The 15,563-nt window shown below is 39.5% G+C and overlaps 1 protein-coding gene across 2 annotated transcripts in view; it reads right to left on the bottom strand.

Annotated features, from left to right (window-relative positions):
- The window catches only part of TSPAN5 (tetraspanin 5), an 80,319-nt gene that overhangs the window by 6,848 nt on the left and 57,908 nt on the right, over positions 1 to 15,563 (bottom strand). For both annotated transcript variants that reach the window (XM_005418140.3, XM_031066360.1), the window contains 3 exons: positions 4,598 to 4,744; positions 2,618 to 2,788; positions 691 to 816 (listed from right to left, as the gene is read on the bottom strand). In XM_005418140.3, coding sequence (XP_005418197.1) covers positions 691 to 816; positions 2,618 to 2,788; positions 4,598 to 4,744 — 444 coding nt within the window. The remainder of the gene's footprint in view (positions 1 to 690; positions 817 to 2,617; positions 2,789 to 4,597; positions 4,745 to 15,563) is intronic.

Here is a 15,563-nt window from a genome sequence, read left to right on the forward strand (position 1 = left end):
ACTTTACTTTTCTTTATCATATCCATATTAGCAATGCATGGCTCCAACATTTTCCACTTGATGATCCAGAACTATAAATATTTCAAAAGACATGAAAATTTACCTAGAAGTTGTTCCCACAAACTATTTCTGACCTTTCAAGTCTGATTTCAGGTGACTGTAGGACAGGCAGTAATTTTAAAGTTAAAAAAAAAGAGTATGTAAAGATACCCATACCCATCTGGAGATTCCAATGCAAACATGTCAGTTCCTCAGGGCACAGACTGTCATTCATTACCATACCTGGCACAAACTGGGTCAAACTGGCTAGAGCCTTGGGACACCACATTAAATAATGAATAATACCTCCTTTAAAGTGTCTGATCTTAAGGGTTACTGTTCTGATGAAGGATGTGAGCTTTCAATTGAATTCAACTCAGTGCTTCTCCTTTTTATACTTCCTAAAATTAATATATATGTTCAGCCAAGCCCATGGTTCTCTCCTTCTAAAAATGAAGACCTAAGTGATCTTATGAGTTTTGCTCACTGCAGAAAAGTTAGTGATTAAGCTGAGCTGCAAGAACAAAAAAAACCTCAAGTTGGTGAGAAGTTAATAATCAGGCTAAATTTCCAGAAACAAAAAGGAAAATCTGGAAGTGTTGTTTACGACTGGAACAGCACACCCATCCGACCCCCTAGAGCGTCACTTACAGCAGGGTCTTTAGTACAGCAAGAGAATGGCACACCACAGCGCTCTCGGCTCGCGTTGGAATCTGTACAATTGAAGTAAATATTAAGGTTCCAGTCATCGGCTCCAAAAGCCCCACAGCACTGCCACTAGAACAAAAAAAGAAGAGCTTCTTAAATTTCAGAATGAAAATCTCAGCATTAGTAACATGCATGGCTGCTGCCAGTTTCCCCTCTAGCTTTCAAAACAAAATCTGAGACTCCCACTGCTTTCATTGAAACTGTCTTTTTTTTGTTTGGTTGGGGATTTTTGTAATTTTTTTAAAATACCACTCCAAATGGGTAAGTTGTTCCAAAGTTATCATGTGACTAAAGTTACATTCATACCCTGCTATGCCGCTCCCTGGAGAGAAACCCATGGGTGAGCTGATAAGCCTACACAATACCATAGAGTTGCACAGGCCTACAAGCTCAGGCCCAAGGGACAGAAGAGCCAAGAGTACAATATTCTGTCCAGTCCAATGAGCCCTGGATTTCCAAAAAAACAAGTTCAAAGGCTACACTGGTACAGCTACTCCTTTTGATAGTTTGGGGGAACTTTGCCTGGCTGTACATCAGACAGTGTGAACACACTGTTTCCTGAGCATCACACATTGCACAATGAACACCTCTAGTGAATCCTTTAGAGAGTAAATCTGCCAAAGGCAGACTTAGTCTGGCAAAACATGTTGAATACACGAGGAACTGATGTGTTTTGCTGAACATACAAAGAATGGACTGGAAACTGGTGAAACACTGATGGCTTACAGCAAATAAGGAGCTAGACCAATGAACCCATCTATGTCAATTATAAGGAAAAAAACAAAACACAACCACATTTTTAAAAGCATCGGTATAGCCATTCTCTCCTTCTAGATGTAGCAGTCCTCTTTGCAATACCTGACATGTTGTCTTTACGCACTATCTCTATTGGGTGAAGAAGTAACTCACTCTCACAACTCGTGCTCCTCCTGGCTTACTTGCTGAATGCTAATGCAGTTAGGAGAGAAAGCCTTCAGAAGTCACTGCAAATTCAGACTGTAGCCTTTGGCTGCATACAAGGGGACTACTACTTTCAGTCTGTGCTGACCTCTGACCTTCTTGCAAAAGATTCAAAACAGCACATCTTCTTACCATTTTCCCCCCAGGCATAGAGAAGCAAATCAAGCACTGAAACTATTTTAATTGCAGAATGTAGAAAAATTAGCAAACATTAATTCAACCAACACTCAGCCATGTTAGCCACACAGTGCCAGATTCAAAGAGGACTTCATCAACACCAGCCAGAACTGAGTACTGGAGAGGGAAGGTACTGGCAGACCTTTTGTGCAAAAGTCAGTGCAAGAATTCTTTTGCTTAACCTGCACAAACAGGTGCACCACTGGTTTCACACTTCTCTCCCAAGTGCAGATGTGACATCACTTAGAGGTGTCCTACAAGAACTCTACAAGTGGTCCACTTCATTAGGCTAAGTCCATTAAGTCTAATTCAGAAGAAATAACATTGTAGTTTCATTTGGACCAGCTAAATACCTCTGCCACTCTGCAGTGTTGCTAAAACTACACCAACATTCATCTTAGGACCAAATAGAGCTCAGAAAATGAGTAATTTTTAAACAGATGTGATAGCTTCTATAATAAAATATTTTAACTTTGACACATTATCTCTAAGTCTTCAAGAAAAATCACCCCAACTCTCCATCCTATTTTATGCAGTCATACATCAATAAAGCCACTTTACAGAGGTGCTGTATGTTTGCAGTTCTGTAAAAACAAATATAAATATATTCAAAGGCATTATATGCTAGAATATTTCTGTTGTTCCTTGAAGAAACTGAACAGATGGAAAGTAAAAAATAAGAGCAGGTATTTCTTAAAAGTAAGTTTACAAAAAAATAAACAGTCCGACTTACATATTCCTGTGTGAAGTCTATGAGGTTTTGTAAATCAATGTCATCTCGGTAGGCTCTGATGTTGTTGTTTATAAAGAAATACAGCTGGTCCTTTATCCAGTCTTTGAAAACAAATGCTAGAACACCAGCAGTGAGCTCCAAGAAGAAAATAATTCCAAGAAATACAGAGAACTATGAAGAAAAAAAAGGCTAAAATTATTTTCCTTTATGACCAAAACTTTCTCAAAGCCCACAATTATATCTAGTGATAAGGCTTTATCTGTTTCAATGCGAGTTCAAGCCATTTTGGCACATAGGAAATTTTAAATTAAAAACACACCATTTTTATTGGAGCTGCAGCACAGAAATCTTAATTCTATTCTAACAAATAACAAAAATGCTAACAAATGGCCAAATCTTGGACATTTCACTGAGATTTTCAAAGAGTTCCAACAGAATTCACTGCAAATTTCAAGACACAGCTAGTCACCACCACATGTAGGGCCCTTGAAAAGCAATCTGAAATTTCAACATAGGCGTTTACATTTTAGAAGGCATAAACAACCAATGTAAAATGTGCCAGTAAAATGCTTTCTACGTGACTTTTGCTTTAGATCCTTTCACTGGCAAAGCTTCACCCAAGCAGACAAAGCAGAAATTGGTAACAGCAGAAATTAATTAATGACTAAGTCGGAGCGGAATGTCTATGAAATTACTCACATCCACATTAAAACTAAATGAGGCTGCTATGATTAATGCAAATGCAATGGACGCCAAAGGCATTACTAATGATCTGCCACTTTCCCTAAGCATTTCCACTGAGTCTACACTGTTTTAAACCACACAGTGGTCCTGGTATACTGGAAGTCCATCCCCTTTGCAACTGTGCCTTTGAGTTTCACTTTAGTATGCTCTCCCTGTGTGTTCAGATACATTTTTAATTTCTCCTGCAGCTGCTGTATGGGAAGCTATTTCTGGTACAGCAGATGGGTTCATTTCAGGCAAGCTAAGAGAAGCAAGGAAGAAGGAAGAAAAAGTGTTACAAGCTGCTTTATAAATGCCTTGAGAACTGTGACTCTCAATTGCCTCCTCCCCTTATACAACATGTCTGTGGGAGCCAAATGTGTCACTTGGAGGTAGTTATTTCACTGGAAGCTTTTTCTTGTATATATTAACAGTTAATGGTTATGAAGACACAACTGTGACCACAGGCAGTGCCCACCTCTGGAAAGGGGAGTGGTGGAGGAAAGAATCTTCCTTATTATAAATTTTCAATTTATCTAAAAGTTAATGTGATACTGTTACCCTCATTTTCAAAAGTCACAGGAAATCTTTCAAAATACAGAACCCAGCTACTCAGTTGAAGAAGTTCTGCATACTGAGGTTCATTTGTATACCAGCAGCTCCTTCCCAATCCAACAATCCACTTTCTTTCTGCATCTTGGACACATTCTCCTCCCCTTCTCCTTCTCAGGCCCCAGCACTGAGAGCAATGAAACCTCTTGCAGTTAGCTGAAGGGCAGGGATGAGGGTATCAGCCAGACTGAGGATATTGTAGCAGTCTGATCTCCTCTGTACCATGAGGGGCCCTTGCACAGCACAAGTCACATGGGTCACACTCACTGCTGCATCTACATCCCTCATATTTCACAGGCAGCTTGTTATGAACCCCAGGTTCAACACACAGATTCTCACAAGAAATTTCTCTTTCTTTGTGATAGGGAAGTAAAATGTTAGGCTACATCCATATGAAAATCAGTACTTTCATGTTATGATTTTTAGCACCAAATGTTTTGAATTTTAAAAAAACACAGCCAGCAAGCACCAGAGACTGAAGAGCTGTAACGTGTTAAAAGCTAAGTGCTTTCCTGGTAGTCTGACACTGGATAACACCTTCCTGTCCAAAATACATTTTAAAAGCTTAACACAGTTAAACAGAACAGACAACATGGCATGCTCCATAAATGAGGAATGTCAATGTAAGTTGCCAAAGGTACTTACAAATTTGAGAAGAAAAGTGTTTTCTCGTAAAGCTCCAATGCATCCTGCGAATCCCAAAATGAACATAACTCCTCCTACCACTAGGAAGAGCCAAACAGGATCAAAGCCTCCCAGGTCAGTGATGGAGGAGATGTTGGACAGCACTCCCTGAGAAAGAGACAATGCCAAGGGATAAAATGTATGTTCAGCTTTCTGTTGTACAAATTCTGCCTGCATTTTTCTTCTTAAAAAAGGAAGAAGACTACAGCAAAATAAATGTTCTGCAGTACAGCAAGAAAACACAATTAAGAAAATCTTTGTATCCCAAAAGAGAGAAAAAGTGCAATTATGTGGAATATTTCTGAATCAATATGTGAGTAACAAAATGTTCTTGAAGAATTCTCTGTGAGAAACCTACAGGGAATTTTCTGCTTATGTAGCTATAAGAAGTAGTCTGCCAGAAACAGATATTTGAACAAAACTTAACTCACTGTCATTACCCATGCTGAGACATATTTTATGTATCATATACATCATCTATGTAAACACACAGTAACATGTTATATAGAAAAAATGTTAAAAGTAATAAAGCCACCTTGAATTTAGTATTTATTCTCAGTATTTACAGCAATTGTGAGAAATTACAAGTGAGCTCCTAGGTTGCAGTATCTTGCAACAGAAGTTTTTCAACAAATTTTGACAAACTACATAATCTGGCCAATTCAACTTCAGGCATCTACAGTGCCAAAACCTCATTCTAGAAATAAAGTATGGCTACCGACTAATTAGCTAGCAAGAAGAATTTGAAAATATCAAAGTCTCTTAGTTGGATGAAAGACAATTTAAGAACTTGTCTTGGGACATGGTTTACAATAACTTAGAATAGACCTATCATATGTTAGACAACATATGCTGTGTTTTAGATATGACAGTCAGCACAGTCTGCTTGTAATGCCATTTCTGCCTTGAAAGCAAAGCTTGGGTTGCGACACCAGCAATCCTGAGGAACTATTAATTTTTTGAAGACATTTTAGGCAGAGTTTGGCTGATGTTGAACAGATGGGCCATATCAAGAAACAAGTACAAAGTTTACCCTATTCCAGTGAGTTTGCACAGGAACAAGTAGAGTTTCCTAAGGCTTTTCAGCAGAAAAAAAATGCTGATGTTTCACTATTTCTTCATTCCCCTCCCCAGTGCTGTAGGTCAATGCAAAGCACTCTGCTATGGCTCCTCACAGAATCCTGAACTCTGGCTGAGTGCTTTGGACTATTGCTTCCTCTAACTCCTGCACAATGCTGTGGCTCGAGAAGCAGCAACAGAGATCTCTAAATCTTCAGCTCCTTATTTGCAAAACTCCACAGTTCATCCTTTTTCTCATTCCTGTTCATACCTCTTCGTTTCTTTCAAATAGTCCCAACATAGCAAGAGGATGCAACCACAACTTCATTTCCAGAAGTTTAAAGTAACATTGATAATGATGACTGTTCACAGCTGTGGCTTTAAACCAGTGATTTTATTTATATACACACACATACTCATTTTGGACCACACAAAACATATCAGTTGTCATGTAACCAATATCTCTAACACATTACTCCATGTAGTCTGCACCCAATTTCATAGAGTTTCCCAAGCAAAACCTGAGCAAGCAGTAAATATAGACAGTACTCAAAGCTTTTAATTCTGCAGAAAAGGACAGAGTAAATAAAATATACATGTGAATTTCACCAATGCACACATCAAGGAGCCTTAGAAAAGGCCAAAACCCAAAGAAAAATCTGACTACAACCCAATTCTAAAATACCAACAATGATCCAACAGCATGAATAACACTTGCTAAGTATATACTTTTCCCTCCTACTAGAGAAGGCTATTGCCTGATAGGGGTGGGAAAAAAAATCACATTCATCACTTTCCTCCTACATCATATAGTACTAGCCTTACTGACATTCATTAAAAAAGCAAAGAAGAGATGTAAGGAACAAGGTAACACAACTCAGAGCCAGCACTGCTATCAAAGAGGAGCAGCTGGCCTGTCCCTTTTTCTGGTACCATCTCAGTGAAGAGACGATACACACCAAGATGAAATGAACACTTACCCAACATTAACGCTTACATCAACTTGTGCAAAAGTTTTTCCACTACTTTTGTTTCATTATATTTGTTATAGAAAAGAAATCCAAGACACCTTTCTGGCTAAGAATAACAAGCAATATAAACAGGATAATCCAACAACACAACACCTTTGAAAAAAATCAAGGACTTGTCCCTACACAAGTCAAGAAGCATGAGCTCTGCCTCAAGGGGAAAAACAAGTACTAAAATTATTTCTTCACAAAGTTTTAAATTCCTTTTCTCTGTGCTTACATAGTTACCATAAATGAGAATAAATTCTGCCCTAAAGGAAGCACTACTACTCTTTTCTTTTAACATTAGCTTATTTTTGAAATAATGGACTGTGGTGTAGTAGAGTGAAAAAAACTAGCCACTGGAGAAAGGATGTTGCCTTTGTTATTACTTGTATTTATTTTTTAAAAATCAAAAAAGATGAAGATTTAAGTCTCTCTACATAAGACACTGTTGTCTTTCCTTAAAAACAAAGTAAACATAATCAAATCAACAAAAAAAAAATCAAAGCAAATTACTATGCTAAATCAACTTCTTTCCATATGAAAGTAGTCAAATTCAAATGAAAAGAAATCCAAGTAAAATTCAGTTCGCAATTGTGGACAACACTGTTAGAGAGACAGTCATAATACAAAAGTGGTAGTGAGAAACACACCACTTTGCATTTTGTTACAGTCACATTAAATTCTATGGCAATAAAATTTATCGAGCCAATTTCATGCTGCTTTTGCACTCTTGCCTTTTTTGCCTTTACTTGATTTTCTAGAACTGCCAGGCTCTTAGCTGCCTGTAATGCCACATGTTGGCTGGCCACTCCTCAGGATAGCTGTGATCCAACACAAAATGCATAGATCAACACAGGCTTTATCTGCCATTGTTTGCTGTCCTTGGAAAGCACCTTTATGTGCATCTGTTGCTAGTCCACATATGGCAATCATAAGCCTAACTTGGATGAATCCCAAATAACACATCCTGACAATGCAAAGCACATACTGCTTAATTCTCATTTTGCTCCATATGCTCTCTGCATATGAACCTCAAGTTAGCAGAATTCTGTAGAGACATCTCAGGATACACAATCTTCAGAGAGGTTTTGTCAATAAAACAATAGCTAGCAGTGGGAATGAGAAATGCAGACAATGCTCTGTGATTACAGTTCAAGATATGCAGTAGTCTAATAGAAGATTACTGCTTCCTGCTTAGAATACAATTTTCCAGTCTTGTATACTCTGAACACTTACAAATAAGCTCTCTGAAGATGCAGCAGTGCAATACCCTGAAGAAAAGCACATTTTGCTTCAAGCAGCAGGGCAACAACTGGGGAATAATATCTCACTTTATATTGTTAAGAAGATCTAAATGTACTCTAGGCACACACTCTTCCTATCCACTACAAGTTTCTATAATGCCTACTACACCTACTACCACAATATCTTTTTTTTTTTTGGTTGCAACAGCTACTCCTGGGAAAAGTTTGACACAGATGTACAAACATCTGGTAGTGACCAAGATGGGTCTTCAACCCATCTTTAGCAGAAGGCAACATTTCCAGAGGTGCTTGAGCAGAGGATCAGTAATCTCATAATCTAACACTGCACCCTCCATAACATGCTCTGAATTCTCAGGCTGATCAGTCATGGAATTTTTGGTGTCTGTCCACTTGACTCATGCATCAATGCAAGACCTAAACAAACCACCTGTAAATACTTTAAAGTAAGGCTTTCTACAAATGCAAAGTATTTTTCCTCAGCTACATTGCTGCAGTTGCCCATGACAACCACGACTGTTAAATTGTTGCAAGTACTCTGATACTTTAATATCTAAAGGAGGAGCATTTTTTTCCTCCAGACGTATTCCCGTTTTGAAGTACAGTTATTTTTGAGGTACACACACATCACTCAGTAGTTTAGGCCTGTGTGTAATCTGTATTGCCTGGAAATGCTGTTTGTACAAAGCTACATACTCAAGTAATTTACTTTTCACTGTGGTGTCAACCCAGGGCTCTGCTGTAGTCCCACAAGGAGAGCCAGCAGGACATTGTTCCCTGGCTGATCTCCAGCTCATCTGTTTGCTCTGCTCCTCCACCCTCCATAGAGCCTGTTGTACATTACAGTCCATGAGTGGCTATTTAATATTTTAATCCAATGCAAGCCAAAGTTTATTTGGTGTACTGAAACAACAAAAGCATCATCCATAAGTGAACTAAAATAAGCAACAGTAAAGTTGTGGAAAAGTTCCTTTATTTGTGAAATGTACTTCAATCATTAGGATATAATGATGCATGGATGGAACAGGAAAGACTGACCCCACATTTCCACCCCACTCCAAATTCAGGAGAAGTCAAATGAAATGGTTAGGACCTGGCTCTTTTCCTCAACTCAAGAGTGCATTCCACCCAAAAGTAAATGTGAGACAACCAAGCCAGGCAAACTCCTGCAAAACTGAAGTCTTCTCCTCCTGATATGTGAGCACAGGTAGGAAAAAAAGCCTGAGAGACGCCCGACAGGTCCTCAGGTCATGTTTTCCTCATGGCCAGAGCCCTCCACACTACAAGCAGAATCTCATGCATAGCTAAAGGGAGAACAAGGCAAAGGGAAAATGCTGGTCATGAACACAGAAGCTCATGAATGCCCCTCCTGATGTTGTAGCTGCGCGATAGTTTGCCTTTATCCCATCAGTAAAGAATAAGGAAGCAACAGTTCCATACAAAAGCAATAAGGGTGCACACCTCACCCCTTCTCCATCTTGTACTCTAAGATCATCAGAACAGCGTGTACTGCGTTCCAGAGACAGACTCCTGGCTCCAGTTCCTGACTTTGGTGCACGTCTACATTAATATTTCAGGTCATACCCAGCAGTCCTTTTGAAACGATCACACACAAGCTGCTCTTCAGCTCACACCTAGAACAATCTCAGAGCACACAGACTGGATTACTTATAAATGAAGATGTGGCCCTGGAACACAGCTCATGCTCCAAAACACTAGCAAGAATTCAGTCCACAAGATCACACTAGAACTAGGTAGAAAAGAACTCAAACCTTTCAAAACCTGCAGTGTGCAAGCTGGATCTTCAGCACCACTTCCTCTCCTGCTGGTCTCCAGTGCCTGCATTTAGCAGTAAGAGTCCTCACAGGCTGAGCCCAAAGCCAGACACACATCTTGGCTGCAGCAGTGCTGTCACATCTACACAATCTGATGTGCTCCTGGGCTCCAAAGGGAGTCACAAGTGCACTAACAAACCAGTGAAATTTCCAGAACAGCTACTGCTGTAACAGGCACAGTCGCAAAACTGCAAGACAAGGGAGAAAGGCTCCAAATGAAAGCACTCCAGGCAGCAGCAATTTTGAAAAGCTGACCCAATAGTGAAAATTCAAGGCATAATGAGCCAGAGACAACTTAGGAGAATCATCAGCCTAAGAAACAAAGAGGTGATATAATGAGTGTATATGGAATTTGGCCCACAGGATGCATCTAAAAGAAGGAAACTCAACACTACAGGAGGATGGAAGAAACCCACTATTTCTTATTTTCCATTTCCTCCAAGATGGGGGAAAAAAAACTTCTCTGCTGCAATATCTCATTACTGGGAGGACAAAACAAAAACAAAACTAACAAAACCAAACAAACAACAAACAAACAAAAAAGCGCCCCACACCATAAATCCAGGAAATGCAGGAGAAATGCAGAAAAAGAAACATCAATACAAGATCTTCTGAAACATCACATTTTTGCAAACAGAGGTTTAGCCTTTCCACAGGCTTGTCTGCAGGACTTAGTATCACTGGCAAACAGCAACATCTGGGAGGTGATGGTAAATAAAAGTATTTTCAAATGCATGATTTTAAAACAGAAAAATGTCTCTGCTTTGTTAGTCATAAACTCCATGCAGTTCCTCCATGCTGTGCATCTGAATGAACATAGGGAACAGAACAATACTCATTGAAACATGCCAAATTAATTGGACTGCAGAATTTTGTCTCTGCAAGCAAGAAACTAGGTGGGGGATGTTTACAAATCTCATTTCTTTGATTTTTGTTGGTTTTGCATTTCCCACAGCAAACCGTACTAGCAGCAGAACTTTATTTTTCAAGTGTCTAAGGGAGGAGAAGAACTAGTCTAACTTTCTTGTGCTGACAAAGCAGAGTTCAAAAGGTGAATAACTGGTATAAATACATACAAGATACTGATTTTTAGACTTGTTAGGATTAATGACTATAAAGTGTTGGAACACTAGTAAATCATTTAAGAGCCTGCCTGTTTAGATTATATATCTTTATGTACTGAAATTTAAATTAATTTAAATTTCTCTTCTTCTCTCTTTCTCTTCTCCAGTCCTATAAAACCCACACACAGCCCTGTCTCAGAGACAAGATATAGGCTTTGGGTATCCTTCAGCCTATAAGAAACATAGGATACGTGCAGTTTCCTTGTTGGCAATAATTTTTGGAAGAACTGTGTGATTTTGGAAGAACAACAATTATGGAGTGACTAGTGCATCACTCCCTCCTGCTGTCAGCCACTCACTGATACAATAAGAGAAGTGAGAATTTTTTTCTTGAAAACAACTTTAGTTTTCACTTCAGGGCAAGGAGAGACAGGTTTGATCTAACAAATTGTGATTGTTTCCATGTACAGAGTTTAACTTGTCCAAGAACACCAAAGCAAACCTAAATAACCTTAGACAAGTGAAAGTCTATCTTAAAACTTCAGACCCAGATTTAGAGCTCCTGCTCACTAAGAACACTATGCTGGCACCCAGAGATACCATACTGGTACTCCCAAACTGCACACAACTTGACTTTTGAGCGGAAGCAACTTATTGTTATGCTGATTTAACTGGAAAACCTGAGAAGCCAAACTCATGTACATTGTCAGCTTCTTCCACTTGTCCCTCTTCATTTCAGTCAGCTTCATACACAAATGACATTTAATCAACAAAATTTGAAAGATTTCTTCCCTACTTTAGTTTACCTTACTTTTGCCATCTCCTACTTAAGAGTTTACCCCAAAAGCACAGTGCTTTCCTTCTACAAAGTCCCTCTCCATGGACAATCTTATAAGGTCTCAGAAGACGTAACAGGAATTCATCACTTAGGCTCACTACTCTTGAACACAAATCTCCTGCAGGTAGCCAGGAAGCTTATTTTCCCAAGTGCCTACTGGTATCACATCACAAACAGCTCAAGACCGCAATATCTAATACATACAACCAAGGAGGGAAATGGACATTTTGTACAAGCTTGGTTTATTTTTAAAGAGTCACCAGAAGACATGACTTGAAGTGGTTAAGAAAAACAATTAAATATAAACATTTCTCCCTGCTGCTGAGCAAAAGTGCTGTAAGTTGCTGAGGTTTCACACAGACTCTTTGTATGCTAACAATGTTCATGTCACTGTTGCAGGGAGGAGGGGGGAAATCGGCTGCCATGGATGAACGATTTAATGGTACAAGCCCAAGCCTGGCATGCCCGAAAACACTGTGAGACTGTGACCTATACAGGGCCACCATGTATAGATAGCTTTATTCATCCCCAGAGCTTATTGCCCCCACCCCACCCCCAGCTCTCTTCCAGGTTCATGGCTCAGAATGCTAATTGCCCGGCTTTTGTCTAGGGCTGGCTCACTGGCTGTCAAGCCAATTCTATTGCCTGCTTGACAAATGAGCTCTTTTGCCTCCCCGCAAAGGCCTTAAGGAAGGCCACAAGACTGGATATTGTGCTTTTCTTCTTCACAAGAAAGTTTAAAGGGAAGAATTCAAGCCAACTTAGCAAAAAAAGAAAAACTAGGCACCAAGTCCACAAATCTCTACCAAATTTTTTTTAACCAGCAGCCAATAGGACCGCTGTGAAGTCAGGATTATTTTTTTTACACCCTGCAGTTTGAATGTGACCTGGAACACTATCTTTTTACCCTTAAAAGATTCTGTGAAGCAACAAAAGTATATACAAGTTGATGGCCAGTCTATAAAACCACGCAGCTGTATATAAAGCCACACAATTTAAAACAGAAGTTAATCAAAATCCTCCCCAGCACCAAATTAAGTTTACAGTAGGAGTCCTGAAGACCTACTCCTGCACAAACCCCTTTCAAATTTACAAATTACACAACAGCAGCGTCAAATTCAAGTTTGATAAAGCCAAGTTCATTGAGACAGCAGCAAGTCTTCATAGAATGGCTTTAGTCATCTGGCCACCTAGCTCTGACTGCACAGAACCATGTCCTGATTGCTTTGGAAAAATCTCCAAAGACAGAGACTTCATTCAAATCTTCTCTAGGCAAACTGTGCCAGTACTTGGTCATCCTCACATTATTAAAAAAAGGTGCTCCTTGATGTTCAGGGGAAACACCACTTGTGTTTAATTTCATGCCTATTGCCTTTGTCACTGGGCACCACTGAAAACAGTCTGGCTCCATTCTCTTTGTGTTCTTCCTTCAGGTACTTCCATACATTAAGATTCCCCCAGCCTACTCCTCCCTGGACTAAACAGTTCTCTCAGCCTTTCCCTGTAGGAGAGAAGCTCCCATATCTTCATCATCTATTCAGCCCTTTGCTGAATTCTCCACTATGTCAGCATCCCTCTTGGGCTGGGGAGCCCAGAACTGGCCTAGTTGTGGCCTCACTGCTGCTGAATAGAGGGGAAGAATTCCCTTCCTCAACTTGTTGGCAACACTCCTAGTACAGCCCAGGACACATTCGCCTTCTGTGTCACCAGGACACAGAGCTGGTTCATGGTTTGACTTTGTGGACACCAGGTCCTCCTCTGAGAAGCTGCTTTGCTGTCCTGGGGTGTACCATTACAACAGCCCATAATGCCTAAGGGATATCCATCCTAGCCCCAGGCAAGCAGCCTAGCTAGACAAGTGCTTTTCAGTTATGTTACGGATCTCTCAAGCCCTGGGCTTCACCTCCTTGGCTTTCATCTTCATCTCCTCATCAGCAGTAAGAAAACTCTGTCTGGGATCTAACTGATCTGCCCTCCACTAAATAACACAGGGTCTATGAATACCTGGAACTTGATCCTGCTGACAGCAGCTTTTGGCCACTGCCTGTCCTCTAAAGAGCTGAGTGAAATAAAAGACTCAAATTGGTTTGCAACAAGTCAATTTTTTCATAGTTCTTCTACCAAATTCAAATTTGTCTGTGCTCAAGAGCTCTGCAGTTCAGCTATACCTATACAGCATTTTGATTGTTACAACTATGAACTGAAACACTCCATACTAAGAACTGCAGAATAAAACAGTTGAAGAAGGTGGGAAACATGATCATTTTTCAAGGAAAAACCCATGCTTTAAACCAATAAACAGTATTTTGTTTTACTTGTTAGTTTAGAAAGAAACCTAAAAATCCTACTACATATGGACACTGAGTTAATGCATATTAAACTGTGGTGGTTTTACTTGCTTGTCTTAAAACAACACGGCATTTTCTCCCAGTTTCAGAATCTGATTAAAAATGGTTTAAGATTACTTGATAACAGATATCCAAATCACACATAAAAACAAGAGCTTTGGCTTCTGGCTATTAGCAATTATGAATTGAATGCATTTTCCCTAGGAAAGGGTACATACTTTCCCACACAGAAAATATGTAAACCCTAACAAACCAGAACACCTTCTAGCTGCTAAGACTGGCATTCTTTAGACTTCAAACACTACAGTTGTTTTCCCTTTACCTGCTCATTCACTCTAAAGAGGAATCATTTGTGTTACCTACTGTAATGATACAAAAATGTTCAAATCTCCTCTGTAAAGCCACTCTCTGGAACTTAGACATAGGTACAAGCTCTGAGAGTGTGTTCAGAGTATTAAATAAAACATGTTTTTACATCTTTGCTGAATAAAAAGAGTCACAGTACCTCTTTCTAAGCCTATCTGAGCTATCCAACATCAGTATCATACAGCATACATATAAATATAAATATATATGTCTATGTATGTATATGTGTATGTAAATACACGTATACATCTACATAGGTGTACGTGGTGTGCAGTAATTAATATCTCATTACCATTTGTGATGATCTTCCAAGGTACACACACAGAGCAATTAGAATATAAGTTAACAACCCAAAATTTTTCCTGAATTTTTTAGAGGCAGAACTCTGGAGCTTCCAAATCTGTTATTTGTTCTGCTGCAATTACCAGTTATTATGTCTTAAGTGAAGATCAATTTTTAACTTACTCAGTGTTTTCCATTAAAAGAAGAAAAACTTGTTATGCAACTGAATAACAGCATTGTTAACAGCCAGATTTTATTATTTTTAATCTTTTAAACAAAGAAGAAAAGGAAATAGGGACTTTAATTTCAGCTGTTGTCTTTTAGCAAGCCAAACTCTACATCCAGTAATCCAAGACATACTGACTAGTTTCGTAAATTATGCCTTGACATTTTATCTTCTTCCCCATTTCTGCAGTAAGCAAACTAAAAATTAGGCTCTGGTTCAGAAATGTTTTATCTTTCCCTGCCCGCTCACTCCACACACACACTTCCCATTTCAAAGCTGATTTTAGAGTCTTGCAACAAAGGGTGTTCTAGCAGCCAGTTTCATTTGCTCAAGAAAAAACAACAGTTATTCTGCCTCAGGTTTGCATTGGCTTGCAGGGCTCATTTTGATTTTCACTTTTTGGGTTTGCTTTTTAAGAGGAACAGCAATTAACTGCTATGTTAAGGCAAAGCCTAGGTGGGTATTTTTCAGGAAGCTGCCTTCTAAGACAGGCAGGCTCCCCCTCCCTTCCCGGGAACACACTGCCCATACTGCCCCAGCAGGGTGTTCTGGTATCTGAGCTGCAGCCAGTGTGCAAGGATTGAAATGATTCGTTTATGGGCAAGTGTCAGCCACCACTTCTTCCCAAGGTATT

The sequence above is a fragment of the Geospiza fortis genome, unplaced genomic scaffold, assembly GCF_000277835.1.
Source record: "Geospiza fortis unplaced genomic scaffold, GeoFor_1.0 scaffold11, whole genome shotgun sequence".
In the NCBI taxonomy this organism is placed as follows: Eukaryota; Metazoa; Chordata; class Aves; order Passeriformes; family Thraupidae; genus Geospiza; species Geospiza fortis.